The 16,383-nt window shown below is 52.7% G+C and overlaps 1 protein-coding gene across 1 annotated transcript; it reads left to right on the forward strand.

The window, feature by feature from the left end:
• The first annotated feature begins 790 nt into the window (after window positions 1-790).
• On the forward strand, window positions 791-11,213 carry INKA2 (inka box actin regulator 2). The gene is made up of 2 exons (XM_065740364.1): window positions 791-864; window positions 9,459-11,213. The coding sequence occupies exons 1-2, from the start codon at window positions 829-831 to the stop codon at window positions 10,383-10,385; spliced, it is 963 nt and encodes a 320-aa protein (XP_065596436.1). The 5' UTR covers window positions 791-828; the 3' UTR covers window positions 10,386-11,213.
• Window positions 11,214-16,383: the final 5,170 nt, after the last annotated feature.

Consider the following 16,383-nt stretch of genomic DNA (forward strand, 5'->3'; position numbering starts at 1 on the left):
AGCTTTCAAAAGCACCGAGGCTGACGTCTACAAACAAAAATGCCACTAACGATAAAAAATGCTTCCCTTCAAAAAAAAAAAAAAATTAAAGACCTGAAGAGCAAAGGCTGCAGTCGGTCTTTGACAGCCCTGACATTTACAACAGAAAGCGAGTAATTGTCTTCTACCCCAGATGTGAGATCAGAGAGTGGTATCACTCATTCCATCAAGTTCTTTCCCACTGCAGAATGATTCACACAAGCCTTGTTAAGCCAGCGCAGGGAACTCAGCATTTATTACTCCAACAACGCGTTTCGCACGGGAGCTGAGGACAAACAATGCACACACGCACACACGTAAAAAAATAATAGGAATAATTATAAAAAGATGCGAGAAACGCTGGAAAAATAAAATTCAAAAGCTTTCCACGTTCGGCGCAGCAGACAAGCCCGGCGCTACGGAGCGCTGAAGGTGTTTCCCAGCTCCCGTGTCCGCGTGTCCGTGGGGTCTCAGTGGAGGAGGAGGGGGAGAGGGGGGGGGAGGGGGGGGAGGGGGGGCGGGGCGGCAATACCCTGCAAAGCAAAGCGACGCGCCGGGTATACGGGACAGCTTTGCGCACCCATTCTCGCACAAACCGTGGGGCAGGGCAGCCCCCTCCCCCCCCCCCCCCCCCCCCCCCCCATCCCCGCACCCAGAGCCGGCTCGGGCTGGGGCCGCCCCGCGGGGCGGGCAGCGCCGGGACCCCCCCCCCCCTCCTCTCCCTTCTCCTCCCCTCCTCTCCCTTCTCCTCCCCTCCCCGCTGTGTGCAGGCGGAGCGCAGCGCATGGAGGGACCGCGCTGAGCCCGGCCATGGAGCACCACCTGTGGAGGCTGAAGCAGGAGCTGGTAGGGGGCAGCGGGCGAAGCGGGGGGCACGCCGGGCCGGGGGGGGCGGAGGGGCGGGGGGAGAGGGGGGGATGGCTGCAGCCGGCGGGGAGAGGGGGTCGGGGGTGCGCGGGCGCTTTAAAAAGGGATAGAAACGGCTGACAGCGGAGATGGGGAATGAAAGAAGCGTTTGTGGGAGCGTGCCCTAAGAGTAAGTTCGCAGGAATCGAAGGGATGTAAAGGGAGCGTGCAGTTGCCATCCCCGAGAGCTTTGGAAAAATACCTCTTTTTTTAGTGGGAAAAGCTTTGTCGTAAATCAGCGCTGTTTTCTCGCTCGGATTCGGATTGTAAGCTCGCTGCCAGAACTTGCTGGGGCTTGTCTGCGAGCCGGGGCATTGTTGGTGCGCGGGGCTTTGCTGGGGATGGAGCAGCGGAAGAACTGCTGCGTTATGAACCGTCCCGGGAGGTTTATCTGCGCAGTAACGCATCGTTCCGATAAACACATAATGAGAACAAAAGGGGAAGACGAGGCAAAGCACAACGGGTAGGTGAAGTTTCTGCTTCAGGACTGAACAGGATGGTGATTTCAGCTGGCGTTTTTTGCTCGCTGGTTCTGCAACAGGGGCTCACCCACGGTGTTCCTATCCTTCCCGCAGGATGGGAAGCGTTTTGTGTGCAAGCAACAGCGCTGAGTCGATGGAGAGACATGCCAGGGTACAGCGATGCTGCGGGCAGCACCGGGCACATCGCGACCTGGAAGGTCTTTTAAACCTGAACGAGTTGGAAGGTGTGGTGGATAAAACGAGTGTTGTTCAAAAGAAAGTGCTCAGAATGCGGTCACTAACTCTGCTTTTTGCCTTCGTCGTAAGTGTGTCCCGTTCTCTGAATTCTCTCATTTTAGTGGGCAAAACGTTGTCACTTTGAGAAGTTATTTCAGCCAGCAGTTCCCAGCTTGGTGCTGTTCAGAGCACAGTGCTCTGGAAGCACTGCTGTCATCAGCACTGCGATGTACTGGAGGTAGGAGGTCTGTATTAATTAAAACAACTGTAAGTGATATCCTCAGCAATAATAGCTTTTAAAAATCAATACTGTCAAGATAGCCTGGAATTAAAATAGATTAATGTTGCTTTAAAGACCGGCAAGCAGTGTGGGAGACAGCTGGGGCCATCTGCGCTGAATGGCGAGTGGGAACGGAGCCTCTTGACCCTGCCTTCCTGCCACTTTCTTCATTACATGGCAGGTCATGCCTCCAGATATTAAATGCACCAGAACCAAGATTCACGAGGGAAGAACTGGGTTTGTTTGCTCTGCCACACAGAGACAACAGCTGCCCCCAGTGCAGCGAAATGGGAGCCCGCTTCCAGGGCATCGTCTTGAGTTCAGAACCAGGGAACTGAGCTGTGTGCAGGAGTGGATATGGCCAGGGGAGGGGGTGCTGAGGGGGGGTTGTGTGGGGCAGCTGTGCAGGACACGTGGAGGAGCCAGCCTTGCTGGGGCTGGGCAGCACAAGGCAGCACAAGGCAGAGGAGTGAGGCTGCCTGAGCTGCAGAAGTTTGCTCCTGTTTCGATCATTGCAACCGTTGGTTTCTTTTGAGAAGGTTGTTTTAGTTTTATTTTGGTCTTTTTCATTTGTATCTTTATTATTTTTTTTTAAATGATCAGACGTTGGCACAGCTCCCATTTCACAAGGAAAGGTTATCTTCAAGTGCAACTCTATCCCCCCATCAGTGTGGGATTCGAGGATTCCAGCTCTGATTTTCTTGTTGTTGTTCTTCCATTTGGTGCATTTAAGGCTGTATTTAAGTGTCTGTGTGCCTGGCTGAGGCTGCTGTGCCCGGACATCCCAGCACAGCTGTGTGCTGAGCTCACACTGCTCTTTGCCAGACAGTGCACAAAGCAGCATGGGTCCGGGCATGCACACACCAACCTCGGTGTCAGGCTCTGGGAATGCCCCCCAGGCCTCTCACAGCAGCTTCTGAAGATAAATTTGTCCCTTTTCAATCAATGAGAGCACTCATATTCCTATTGCATGTTTTCCATTGTAAGCTGATAGTTTCTGGCATGTGTGCTGTCCCTTTGATTGGAATTCATTCAGAAGCTTCCACTCGCAGGCACAGTGAAGCCAGGCACGGCTCAGCTGACACAGCCATTCATCACAGCCACACGTGAGCCCGGAGCAGAGCCACATCCATTCCTGACACCATGCCCTCATCCCAGTGCTGGCACGGGCCCTCTGGGTCAGCTCAAAGCCCCTCATCCTCTACATATAAGATATGGGGACTTTGTTCACTTCTGGTTTGTAGGGCTGCCACAGAGTACGTCATGCTCTGCCACTCCTTCTGGCATCTGTCCTTCATATGGCACTCATGAAACCACCACGGCACTTACGCAACTTCCATTAGTGCAATTAAACTGAGGACCAAAAGACTAGCAGCCAGACTCTGAGTCTGCAGAGCTCCTCCTGAGGCACAGAAATATCTCAGCGCTCTGAGTTGCTGAGTGTTATCTCAGTCAGCAGTGATGCACGAGCATTTTGCTGGGCATGGGGAAGGACACCGGTGTCTGGATGTCCTGATTTACAGCGATAGGATGAGAGGTGACAGCCTCAAGTTGTGCCAGGAGAGGTTCAGGCTGAGTATTGGGAAACATTTCTTCTCAGAAAGAGTGGTGATGCGTTGGAGCAGGCTGCCCAGGGAGGCGATGGAGTCGCCAAGGAAAGGGTGGATGTCACACTGACGTGGTCTAGAGCGATCTCAGGCATGGACTGATGGTTGCACTCAATGGTTTTGGTGCTCTTTCCAACCTTTGTGTTTCTAAAGGTGCCCCAGTGGTATCTGTGGTGCAGGGCTGCTCGTATTTTCTGTCTGCAGGTGTTTGCCTCTTCCAGTGACACCAGGTGCTGTCAGTTCCTTCAGTTCAGCTTGGTCCTAAACTGATCTCAGTGCTTCAGCTGGATGGGTTTTCCAACTCTTCCTTGCTTTCTAGTATTTCCTCTACCAGTCAATACTTCTCTACATAGAAGGCTTTGGGCATCAAGCTTTCTGAGGTCCCATGTCCCAAGCTGAGTGCTGCAGTGGATATGGCACAGAAGGAAGGGATGCCATCAGAGGGACCTTGACAAACTCACAAGGTGGGTCCACGTTAACCTAATGAGGTTTAACAAAGCCAAGTGTGAGGTGCTGCACTTGGGTTGGGGCCATCCCAGGTGTGTGTACAGACTGGGAGAAGAATTCCTTGAGAGCAGCCCTGCTGAGAGCATAGGGGTCCTGGCAGATGGAAAACTTAACTGGAGCCAGCAGCATGTGCCTGGGGCCCTTCCTGTTATTTCATTCTCACGTCTCATGCTGCAGTTGGCACTACCTCTGTAAACTCAATGGCACAGAGATTGTTTGCATTTATGCATAGTAACACCAGTGTGGTACAGCAGGATTGGGATTTCCAGGCTCCTCCACAATCAGAAGAACAGATCTCTTGCCATTTCTGGCCAGGGGCTGATACATCCATGGGGTGAATTTATGTTGCATTCGGGGTTTGTATGGCTGTTGGGTGAGGGGTCACAGTCAAGCTGCCCAGAGCTGCAGCTTGGATCTGAGCACCTACATCTTTCTTGGGCTTTCTGGTTTTTTGTTTTTCTTAAAATAAAAGAAGTATTGTGGTAGATATTTAAAACAAAACAACGCCCTCTGACTTGAACTTCTGAATGTCCTCGTTGCACTTTCTTTATAGTTGCATCAAATTATTGAGTTTGATGGAGAGTCCAACTCCCTCCTTCTATTAATGTACATCCTGGTAGGCAGTGTTTCTTGCTATGAATATCTTAGAACAGAACATTTGTTCTGTGTGAAAATTAAAACCAATAATTTTTTACTGTCTCACGCTGGGTCCTATTCTGGTAACCATGTCACAGGCAAAAAGGATTCTCTGTACCTTCATTAGCACTGATCCAGAAGGAGCTGCCCTCGTGGCCTGCACCAGAGCTGGCAGTGGTGGGCACCAAGGGCTGGGGTTGTGCAGTGATGTCAGCAGGTGGAATCAGTTGCAATTGAAGCAGGGTAAGGAAGACAGTTAACTAAGTGCTGTGAACCGTGTCTTCCATGAGTAACATCTGCTTGAGATCTGTTTCACCCATTGGGAAAACCTTTGGTAAAGTTTCAGCATCCTTCCTCTTTCACACGCGTGCTCACACCCTCATTTACTCTGGAAGGGAAAGAGGTAAAGATGACTTGAAATCCATGTGAGGAAATTCAAGGACGAGCAGAGCACCACAGGCTGTGGCATCCAAGGAGCACAGCTGGAGGGAAGCTCCGTGCTGTGCAGCACCAGAGACCTGAGCTGGGACAGTTCCAGCATGCTGAGGATTAATCACAGTGACCCAAACAGAAACAGAAACAATGCGATCAGCTCAGCACTTCTAAAATAATTTTGCTCTCCATTAGGTCACCTCCTCTAAATACCGATTGTTTCTGTCTGGTTCTGTTGCCTATCAGCCCTATTATTACGAGCTGCCATTTGCTCCTTCCTGCCCTCTCAGGGATAGCTTCCTCCTGTTGCATTGCTTTTCCCTCTGAGCTGGACATCTGTCTTCCTCCTCATTACAGCAGCAGTGCTCAGAGCTCCTCTGCCCCGGTTCCGCCTCAGCTGCATCCCTGTGCAGGCAGCATCGCAGGGGCACGGAGCACTCACTGTGCTCAGGGGGAAACCTTCCTTCCCCAGATGAGTTTAAAAAGTTAATTTATCTGTGGGGTGGTGTATGGGAACTGCTGAATCACGGCCTGAACCACTGATTGGTCACCTGAGGTGAGCACCGAGTCAGCCATGGGGGCACAGGTGAAGGTGATATACCTGTGTGAGTGGAAGGGGTGGAGCCTGGCTCCACCTCTCCCAAACCCCATTTAAGGGCTGACCACCACCAGGGAAGGATCTCTTCTTGGAGATCCCTCCCACGTGGAGTCCCCTGTGAGCCTTGTCATCATAAAGGTGAGCCATCTTCTCTTTTGTATTATCTGTATACTGTTTATATAGAACTACTTAAAATATACTATCCCCTATACTATCTCCTTGCAGAGTACTATCATTGGGAGTTATTTACCTTACAGGTGGGAAACAGCAATCTGAAATCTCCCTTGTTCACACGTCTCAGGTGTTTGAATTTGTTAAAATGCCAGCGCGTGCGGGAGGGCTCCTTGGGGCACGTTGTCTTCCTGCCGTGTTAATTAGTCAAGGAAGACTCATTCATTTATAAACGGTGTAAATCTGCTGTGGTCGCTCTGGGAGTCAAACTCTTCCATGCCAGTTTTTCAGGGGAATGTTCAGAAGGAATGGATTCTGAGGTCCAGTTTGAGGCATCTGCCTTTAACTGATCGATCTGAGCCGTTGTAGTTCCCATCTGTTGTCTGTTGGAAGCAGAGGTGAAGCATTGCAGCCCCTTCCCCTGCACTCAGCAGCACAGAGCTCTGGGCTGCTCCACCAGCACGGCTGGGGTTTGCAGCTCACCGGCACACAAGCAGAACATCTCCTGATGCCCGTGGTGGCCGGGTTACATAAAGCCACTTGCATAACCTCTGTGAGTGCAGTCAGGGGCTCTCTCTGTGCCACATGAGGGTTCTGTGGGGTCTGTGCCACACTCACACTCTGTCTCAAGTTGCACTTCAGTTCCTTCCACGCCACGTGTGGGCTCTGTGCTCGGCTCTGTGTTCCCAGCACCTTGCAGCCAGCATCTGGCGCACTGTGTAACTGCACAGCATGGCTCACCCTGCTGCCTGGGTCACTTAACCTCACCTCTTGGCCAGCACCGTGCTCTGTGTTCTGGGAGAGGCATTCCTGTTGTCACTGCTTTGAGTGGAGACGTGGGAGAGGTGGGATCCTCGTGGCAGAGGGGAGGGAATGGCTTTAGGTACGAGGGAAGAAACTTTTCTCCATGGAGTTCTCTCTCCAGGGTGCGTACTCTTAATTACCACAGGGTAATTACAAGTGGCTGGAATCCAAGGCCCCACAAAATGATCTCCAGTTGGTGACTTCACTTGGGCTGGGTTTCATTCATGCTCCTCGGTTTTGTAGCAGTCTGATCCTACACTGTGAACAACAGAAAACTGTGCAGGCTTTTGTTGGTTCAGTGTCTGTTGTCTTCCTGACTTCCACAACCCGAAGCTTCAGCAGCATTACCAAGCAGAGTTAGATGCCTCAGGGCCTTTGCAGCCCTTTTGGTGAAAGTGGGATCAGTTCCTTTTCCCAAGCAGGACACTGCAGCCATCCCTGAAATCAGCATCCAGACCTCAGCATCCTTCATGGGAGAGCATCTCCATGGGGTAAAAGAGCAGCACTGCTTCTGCAGGGGCTCGCAGACCCCAGGATGGCACTGACTCATTTGCTTGGGTTCACTTCCCAGTGTGAGGGGAGTGCTGGAAATGGGGCTCTGGGGCTCAGACCCCATCCTGAGGGGAGGATGAGTCCATCTGTGAGAAACGGTCACACGGATGACAAATGCTGCCCATGAAATATTAATGCTTCATAAAGCCTTGCCGGATGAGGCATGCATTGTAATGATACCACCCATCATGGGGGAGTTAATTGAATCAATGAGGTGAGCAGTGGAGCCGGCCAGCATATGCTGGGGATTGATCAGCCCAGTCATTACCAAGGACCCTTGTCACTCAGCACTGCGGTGCCTGCAGGGGATTTGATGAGAGGCAGCCAATGGGGGGCCGGGCCAGCTCCAAATCCAGCTTTTTGCAAAGCCCCAGATAAAACAGACTTCCATTAATAAGGCGAGAAAGGTTAGGACGAGAAGCATTACAGCAAATCTGGAGAGGTAAGGTGATAGTTTCGTCTGAGGCTTGTAGAACATATGGCCTCAGCTTTTGTGCTGGAAACCCGAGAGCTGTTAGTCTGGAAGTGGGGCACTATTTGCATATCTGCAGAAGTAGAGGTTTATTTGCTGGTGGAGATCGCTGGGGACACTGGGCAGCGTAATCGTTGAGGTTAAGAGCTTCTCTGTGTATTTGTTTGGAGTGGCAAGTACGTTTCTTGGGAGGGAGGCTTTAAATATCAGTGCAGGCTGCTGGCTTGGTTTGGCTCTGGGTTATGAAGTGCAGGTAGAGGTTGGTTGTTGGAAACTGTTGTGGAGCTTGCTGATTTTGTGCTTGGGTGGTCACAGAAGAGCAAAGCTCTAAGGAGCGGGAGGCAAAGGGACGAGGCCGGACTCTTCTCAGCAGTGTGTGGTGATAGGACGAGGGGAAATGGCCACAAACTGAAGCATAGGAAGTTCTGCACCAGTGTGTGTGGGAACTTCTTCCCAGTGCAGTGATGGAGCACTGGAGCTGCACACAGAGGTGGTGGATCTCCTTCTCTGGAGATGTCCAGGACCCACCTGGATGCTGAGCTGTGCACCCTGGGCTGGGAGCTGCTTTGGCAGGGGGTTGGACTCGATGATCTCTGGAGGTCCCTTCCAACCCCTACAGTTCTGTGATTCTGTGATTTAGGAGGCTGCTCTGGCACAAAGCTCAGGTCTGGGTACAGAAGTGGAAATAGAGCAAATAATCGAATGCATTGAGCAAAAGCAAAGGAGAGGTGAAAAGGTAAAGCTGGAGATGGTGAAGCTGAGCAAAAGGTGCAGCTATCCTTCACTTCAAACTTGAGAGATCTATGGCTACACAGAAAAACGTGCAGTGAGCCCTTGAAATGGTTTGTTTCTGGGAGCTAAAGCTTTTCCTAGACAGCGCTAATCTCCTCTGCAAACCACCTTGCATGCATGTGACATGTCTGCACCTCCAGCCCCATCCCCTGCTGCTCTCGCTCTCCTTCCCATCCCCTCCCCTAAGCAGCAGCTGTTGGAAAGCATCGCCCATTTGTTTTGTGGCACAGCTTTGGGAATGTGATCCAGATCCTACCTAAAGGGAAAGCAGCAGAGCAAAATGGGACGGGAATGTAGAAGCTCTGAAAAAAACAATGAGTTTTTCAAGCCTGAAGTGAAGTCCTTAGAGCAAATTTCAGGGATAAAGCAGAACTGCTGCTTGTGTTCTTAGCATGGGCAGCAGAGAGATTGCTGTCTTTGTGGAGATAAGTTTGCAGTTTGGTCAATGTTCCCTCCAAAATCTCAGGTGCATTGACCTTTCTTCGTTTGTCCTCTGGTGAGAAGCATCCATAAGGGCTGCTCAGCTCTGGATGGGTATTACGTAGTCATGTGTGATCCTCGCTGGGACTTCATTGACTGCAGCACTTTGGGTAAAGAAACACTTTGCAGGGGAAGGCACGGTCTCATTATTCCCACTCCTGATTTCTGTTTGTTTGCTGCACGGTGAGGAGGAAACAAAAGCAAAGGCTGCAGCTGGAGGCAGCCCCAGCTCTGCGCCTTGGGGCTCTGCCAGGAGAGCCGTGCCATCTCCGACTATTTGTTTTTGTTGTCAGGTCAAAAAAGCCCACTTCTGCTGTCAGCTCCTCTTGTTTCTCGAGGGTCCGGCTTATTTTTAAACTGTTTAAAATCCCTGGAGAATGTGAGGCATATCCGATGGCCGTCCCGTGCGGTGTTTGGATGAGGGGAGGGAGCTGTGCTGCTTTTCGGGGTGGTGCTCCTGCTCTGGGCTCCCAGACGCTGACTGGTGCCTGCTTCTTCCCCACAGCTGTCCATGAAGGAGGTGGGCGACGGGCTGCACCAGCAGATGAACTGCATGATGGGCGCGCTGCAGGAGCTGAAGCTGCTCCAGGTCCAGGCAGCTTTGGAGCAGCTGGAGATCTCAGGGGGCCGAGGCCCCATCCCTGAGCAGCCACGGGGCCAGGCAGGGGCTGGGGGCTGCAGCCCTTCATCCCTCACATGTGCTGTGCCAAAGCTGGCATTGCCCCGTCCCACCTCGCTCCCAGAGAGCGGCCACCTCGGAGACATCCCCTCTTCCTCCTCCTCTTCTTCCTCCAGGAGCTCCTGCGGCCAGGACGGCTCCTGCACCAAAGGACCTTCCCCAGCTCCAGCCAGAGCAGAGCGTGCTCATCCCAGGACATCTGAGCACAGCAGTCAGGGCACGGCCGGGGGATGGCGGGTGTGTGATGACAGCCGTGACTGGACGTCCTCCCTCATGTCCCAGAGCAGAAACCGGCAGCCTCTGGTCCTGGGGGATAACATCTTTGCAGACCTGGTTGGGAACTGGTTGGACCTGCCAGAGCTGGACAAGAAGGGGGAGAAGAGCGAAGCATCGCTGTCTGCTGGCAGATCCCAGGAGCTGTGCAGGAAGTTCTCCCTCACAGCCAACATCTTCAAGAAGTTCCTGAGGAGCGTTCGGCCAGATCGAGATCGGCTCCTTAAGGAGAAGCCTTGCTGGCTGCCACCTGAAGGCAAGCAGCCCGAGATCTCCAAGAGACCCAAAAAGACAAACAAACTCAAGGGGACGTTTTACTTCCCGCTTCATGGGAACATACAGAACCATCACAGCAAAGCGGAGAGGTGTCCCAAAGTGGAAAGCCATATCGAGAAACCTAAAATGGGCACCAAGAAAGTCCACGATACCATAGACTACACCCAGTCTGGGTTTGATATCAATACAGCTGTTTGGGTCTGAGTTGGTCGGTGGCTCCCCCAAGCATCTTCCACACCAGGGACTGAGGCCACATGCTGTGTCCTGCCAGGACCGAGCAGGCAGAGGTCCCTGTGGAGTGTGCTGTGGCTTTGGCCATCAGCACGTGGCATCTCCGCTGGCTCAGCCCTGTGCAGAGCCCTCAGAGGCTGTTTGTGAAAACCATTGGCATCTTTGGCAGCTTCTGGGGTGAGCCAGCTCCCGGAGCCTGGCTTGTGACAGCAGATTGGGGTCAGCCCCGATTGAAACAGCTGCAGCACGAAGTTCACTGTGTGCGTGTGTGTATGAGTGTGCAAATATATCTAATTTTGTAAGAAAAAATCTCCTGCTTGTGTGCACTTATAACTGGGGTTATGAGCCTGGCAGTTCCAACAGTGACCCCAAAGGACTTCTTTGAAAGGAAGGAAAATTCTGAATTCAGAAGATGGCTGTACTTGGACAGTCACCCAGCGCGGGTGTTGGATCCGAGCTCTGCTGCATTTCAGCTGTTGTTTCCACCCAAGCTGCATCTCTGCTGTACCTGCAGCATTCTCCTTCCCCTGCAGAGCAGCAGGATGGGATCCTTCCTCGGAGGGCTGTGACATTGGTCGGTTGCAGCAGCTTTGCCTCTTTCCCTGCACTCTTCTCCCAAGGGTCACACCGAGACACAACATTGCCATGGATGTTTCTTGTTATTGTTGCACTGGGACACAGTTTTGCAAGAGACCTTTGTTATTGTTTGTTTCTTACTCCGTGGTGTACAAACCCCCGTCCTGAAAGAACCAAGTTCTTCAGCATCCCGCTCTCCAAGAGCAACCAATAAAGCAGCATCGTCCCTACACAGAGTGCTCTGTGTCATGGTGCCAGTGTCCACCCCGTGCATGTCAACCTCAGCCCCCAGAACCAAACCCCAACGTGGGGGCTTGGGGCTGGGGTCTTGTGTGTGTCTGCAGGTCCCATCCCGCAGGGGACACATCCTGAGGGGCTGCAGGGCTCAGCACACGGCTGCGTGCCGTGGTGTTGGGTTGCAAAAACCTGTTCTGCTCACTCCAAGTTTAGGAGTGTGAGCGGCAGCATTGCTTTTTCAAACATGCAACTCTGTGCCTCTCCCAGTTTCCGTGGACACAGAGGCCAGTGGAGCAGAGGCATGGAGGGAGAAATATTTTCCCCCTCAGAAATTAAATATAGGCACAAGGCAAGCCCTGTTTCTGCCCATACAAGGAGAGAAGAGCAGGTCAGCATCTGACAGCTCTGCTCAGCACTTTTTCAGGAACCTGAGTTGCAAGCAGCTTTTGTTTTCCTTCCTCTTGGGCTTTAAGTCTGATTGTTCTGTCTCCCATTTCTCTGAATGCTGAAAAGCTGGTTTTACAGCATTTTATTTATCAGTACCCCATCCTGTTTATTCCTGTCCCCGTCCCCCCCCCCCCAGTCCCCATCAGTCCTTTCCCACGAAGGAGCAGCAGCAACACAAAACATCAGAACAGAGCACAGCAGCTCTTTCCGGCATCAACAACTGAATCCCCCCCCTTTCCTTGGCTAGGGGTGTGTGTGGGGGGGGAGGCAGTATGGGCTTGCCAAGTCCTCGTTTAATGGGGTGGCCAGCAGAGTGTACACCCTGGGGCACACATACCCCACATCCCCTCAGTGCTGTGGCCACATATGTAACAGCTGGATCAGCAAGGTCACTCACAGCAAGCATGCTACAGAGCAGCTTCACGCACACAGGTTTCTTCTAGCTACATGCAGAAGCAGGAGGGCTGGTAAGTGCCTCACTGAGCTGACATGAGCCCTTTCCCTCTGCCCTGTTGCCTTTCAGGCCACAATCTGTGCTTTCCCACCCCACTGTGTGCCCTATGGGCACTGTGCAGACAGCTGACCCCACTCCCAGCACTGCTCCTGCTGCATATGTGCCCTCTCTGCCCCTCTGAGTGTACCTCCAAAGGGTATTTTGTGTTAAGCAGGATTTCCTGGTGTGTTTACAAGCTGAGTGTGATCCAGGCTTCAAACAGCCACTTGAAAATCACAAGTCAACGTAGCTGCATCTCCACATTCTTGAGAGAAGAAAAAAAATACGTATATTTAATTAATATTCCTTAAGAGGCATTCAGACAATAAGGACTATCAGCCCAGCCAGACGCCCTACCCCTTTTTGTCTCCGGAGCAGGATTTGCTAATAGATGTGGGGAGGATTTGTGAATTACCATTTCACTTCTCCAGGGACTTTTCCTGAAATGATAATGGCTTTTTCTCCTCTTTTTTCATGAAACTGCCATGAAATAGTTCCCCATTATTAAGTATGAGACCTACCTAATTAGCACGATGACAGTTTTTAATGAGGTCCTAGCCGTGTTCTGCATCTTTGATAGGTGTGTTTAATACCAAACCCTGTGCAATAATTACAGAACCACGTTCCCCCACGAACCTGCCCCACGGAAAGCAGTGCTGGCAGATGAAGCTCAGGAGTTCGGAGTTATTAGAAATCTCAATTCTTGGGGCATGCAAAGCCCAGAGAGGATCAAACACGCCAGAGTTAATTTGACACCAATAACATTCGTTCAGACACGGGGGGTTAACGAGGTGGTGTGAAGGATGGTTCTGTTCCTGTGCTCACTGGCAGCAGCACTGCCCAGCACTGCCCATTGATGTCTGTTGATGTTCAGTACTGCCCACTGATGCCCAGTGCTGCCCATCACAGCCCAGCTCTTCCCATTGCTGCCCCACATTTCTCATTGCAGCCCATCACTGCCCTTTACTGCCTGGGGCAGTGCTGCATCTGGCCCAAATCGCTGTGTGCAGAGCTCTGGGCTCTCCCAGCTGGTGCCCTGATTCCCAGGACTGCTCCTCACTCTTCCTCCATGCTCTCCCATCCCAAGCAGTGCTGATGCTTGCAGCGTGCTTCCTGCAGTCAGATGGCCTCCAGAAGGCTCACAAACATGCCGTAATTAAGAAGCCTCTGTTTTCAAAAGCATTTCACAGCTTGTTCTTCTGACAGCAAGAGGAAGGCAAACACAGGCAGTGCCCTCTTGCTCCTCCCCTCCCCAGCTCCTAGGGGTCCCACTGCTGCTGTGCCCTGCTAACCAGAAAGGCCCCTGAGTGCACACAGAGCAAATTTAACCATTTCCCCTCAGTTCCCCTCATATTGAGTCCGATATGAGGAAAGAAACCAATTGCTGTGCCCGTTTCCATCACAGCCCAGTGCTGCTCTGTTCACTCCAACCCATTCCCTGCCACCTTCGTTGAGTTTTTGACCATCAGGAGAATCTCTTCTCCCCCTTTAAGCAGCACTCCCGAGGACTGAACCACGCTTTAACACCCGTGTCTCTGCAGATGAGGGTATGTTTATCTTCCCTTTTGTTTATTGTACCCACGTGGCATTTCTAATCAGGAACTGGAGCCCCCTCCAGCTGGCGGGCAGCCTCCTGCTCTGCTCTCACAGAACACATACAAACCACTTTTTGGCACTGATTTCCCTCAGCTGGGAGCTGTGCCATCCCCACTCAGCTGCAGGGGATGGGGTTTTGCCCTTGGATTAACCAGGGCTTGGCCCTACTGTCCCCTCCTTTCCCTTCCTGCAGCCTTTGGGGTTCTCTGCCCGCTGTGAGCTCACAGCTTGTGCTGTGCTGTGCTGTGCTGTGAAGGAGCAGCTCTGTGCTGAGCACAGCTCCAAGCTGGCTCGGGTTTCTTGGCCTTCACCAAGCACGAGAGCCGAAGGGAGAAGTCAATCCCCCAGGCAGAAAAGCAGCCAGAGCTCTGCTCCTCAGCACGGGAAGGCAGAGGGGATGGCTCAGAACCACGGCTCCCAGTGCTGAGAGTGCCAGACCCCAGCAAGGGCACGGGTCCCATTAGTAGTCAGAGTGGCCATGTGAGATGGGTCCTCCCAGGGGCCTCTGTGTGCTCACACCACCAGGCTGGTGCTGGCAGTGCGACATTTGGAACCCGGAGCTAACGAATGTGACGTGCTGTCAGTTTTAATTAGTCCCTTTGCTCTGCCTGTGACAGGTGAAACCTGGAGCTGGGGCCCCAGAGCGCCGGGAGGGGCTCAGCAGTGCACAGCAGAGCAGTGCCTTCCTCCCATTCCCTGACTGAACTGCTGCAGGGCAGCTCCATCCCGCAGCACTACATCTTCTGTCCTCTCCGGTTTATAGCAACCTGCTGGGACTGAAAGCACAGAGCACGTGTCTCAGGAGGAGCATTGCAAACACTTCTGCTCCAGCCAGGGCAGCACTGCATCAGTCTGAAGGCAGAATCGAGGTCCCAGGTCACCCCCAGCGCAGTGACTGCGTTGGCTGCAGTGCTGGTATGGTGCTGTGCAGCTGCAGCTCTCCTCATCCTCCTCTTTTCATTCCGTTCCAGCCCGATTACAGAGAGGCTGCACCCGGAGGCAGCTCGCCAGGCGTTTATGCATGCAGCTGCCTGAGCTGAATGCACGCATGTTAATTTGTGGAAATGAGTCAGGGCCACTTTTGTACCAAGTTTTCTGCTCCCAGGATTGAGCCCACCAGCTCTTCTGGGCTGAAAACAATTCAGGAGAGGACCTCTCTGCTTGCTGCTCACCCGGTCTCTAAACACTGCCCAGATGCCAGTGCTGCTCTTGGGCATACAGCAGAGCTTCTCACAGAAGAAGCAGCACGCTTTATCATGCATGCCCCTCTGTTTCCCTTTGCTCAGTGGCTGCTGAGCACAGAATTACAGAGTATCACAGAACTGTAGGGGTTGGAAGGGACCTCCAGAGATCATGGAGTCCAACCCCCTGCCAAAGCAGCTCCCAGCCCAGGGTGCACAGCTCAGCATCCAGGTGGGTCCTGGACATCTCCAGAGAAGGAGATCCACCACCTCTGTGTGCAGCTCCAGTGCTCCATCACTGCACTGGGAAGAAGTTCCCACACACATTGGTGCAGAACTTCCTATGCTTCAGTTTGTGGCCATTTCCCCTCGTCCTATCACCACACACTGCTGAGAAGAGTCCGGCCATCAGATCCCCTCTGAATCTTCTTTTCCTGAGGCTGAACAGCCCCAGCTCTCTCAGCCTTTCCTCATGCAGGAGGTGCTCCACACCCTTTATCATCTTTGGAGCCCTCTGCTGCACTCTTTCCAGCAGATCCCTGTCCGTTTTGTACCAGGGAGCCCAGAACTGGACACAGTACTCCAGGTGAGGCCTCACCAGGGTGGAGCAGAGGGGGAGGATCCCCTCCCTTGACCTGCTGGCCACGCTCTTTTTAATGCCCCCCAGGATCCCATCGGCCTTCTTGGCCACCAGGGCACACTGCTCACGGCCAACCTGTCATCCACCAGGACACTCAGGTCCCTCTTCTCAGAGCCCATCTCCAGCAGCTCATCCCCCAACCCGTACTGGTGCATGCAGTTATTCCTCCCTAGGTGTGAGAGTCTACACTTGCTCCTATTAAACCTCATCTGGTTCCCTTCTGCCCAGCTCTCCAGCCTGTAACACCTCCTGGTTGTGGGAAAGGTCATCACCCCTCAACTGCACAAACTGAAGTGACCACAGCCACCGAGGTGAGCATCCAGCATGCAGCTCAGAGCCAAGGGCTCACTGTGCAGAAGCCAACTGCTGCCAGGTGCTGCCTGGGACCGCTGCTCCTGTGCCATGCACTGTTGCTCAGCGATGCTCTGCCCCTCTGTCCATGCTTCAGTCTCCCTGGCCCAACCTGTCAGCACTGCAGTGCCAAAGGTATGCTTCCCCGGGTCTCTACTGGAGGAGATTATGTTCCCAGTGGGGGCTCAGGTGTTTATTTTTCCTTTGCCATCATACGATTGAATGTGACAACTATAATTCGATGCGACAATTCGCTACCTCGGAAAATCACAAACAAGCTTAAAACAAAAGGGAACGCACAGATTCACATCTCCCTGTGCGTTGCAGCTGGAAAAATAAGCACCGACGTCAGGACTTCTCTGTGCTTCCATTGGGAGAGAGCGAAATTGTGGATGTGATACTATAAAGCAGTAATCTAGATCCCAGTCCCACAGTCAGAGCTGCCTGGCC

This window comes from Cyrtonyx montezumae, unplaced genomic scaffold (genome assembly GCF_038088225.1).
Source record: "Cyrtonyx montezumae isolate F1298 unplaced genomic scaffold, pur_monq_1.0 scaffold_26, whole genome shotgun sequence".
NCBI lineage: Eukaryota > Metazoa > Chordata > Aves > Galliformes > Odontophoridae > Cyrtonyx > Cyrtonyx montezumae.

What these genes read in the sequence shown, in the direction of transcription:
- INKA2 (XM_065740364.1), top strand. Translation starts at nt 829, where the DNA reads ATGGAGCACCACCTGTGGAGGCTGAAGCAGGAGCTG. An exon ending in GGAGGCTGAAGCAGGAGCTG is followed by an intron (nt 865 to 9,458) that starts GTAGGGGGCAGC and finishes TCTTCCCCACAG; the next exon opens with CTGTCCATGAAGGAGGTGGG.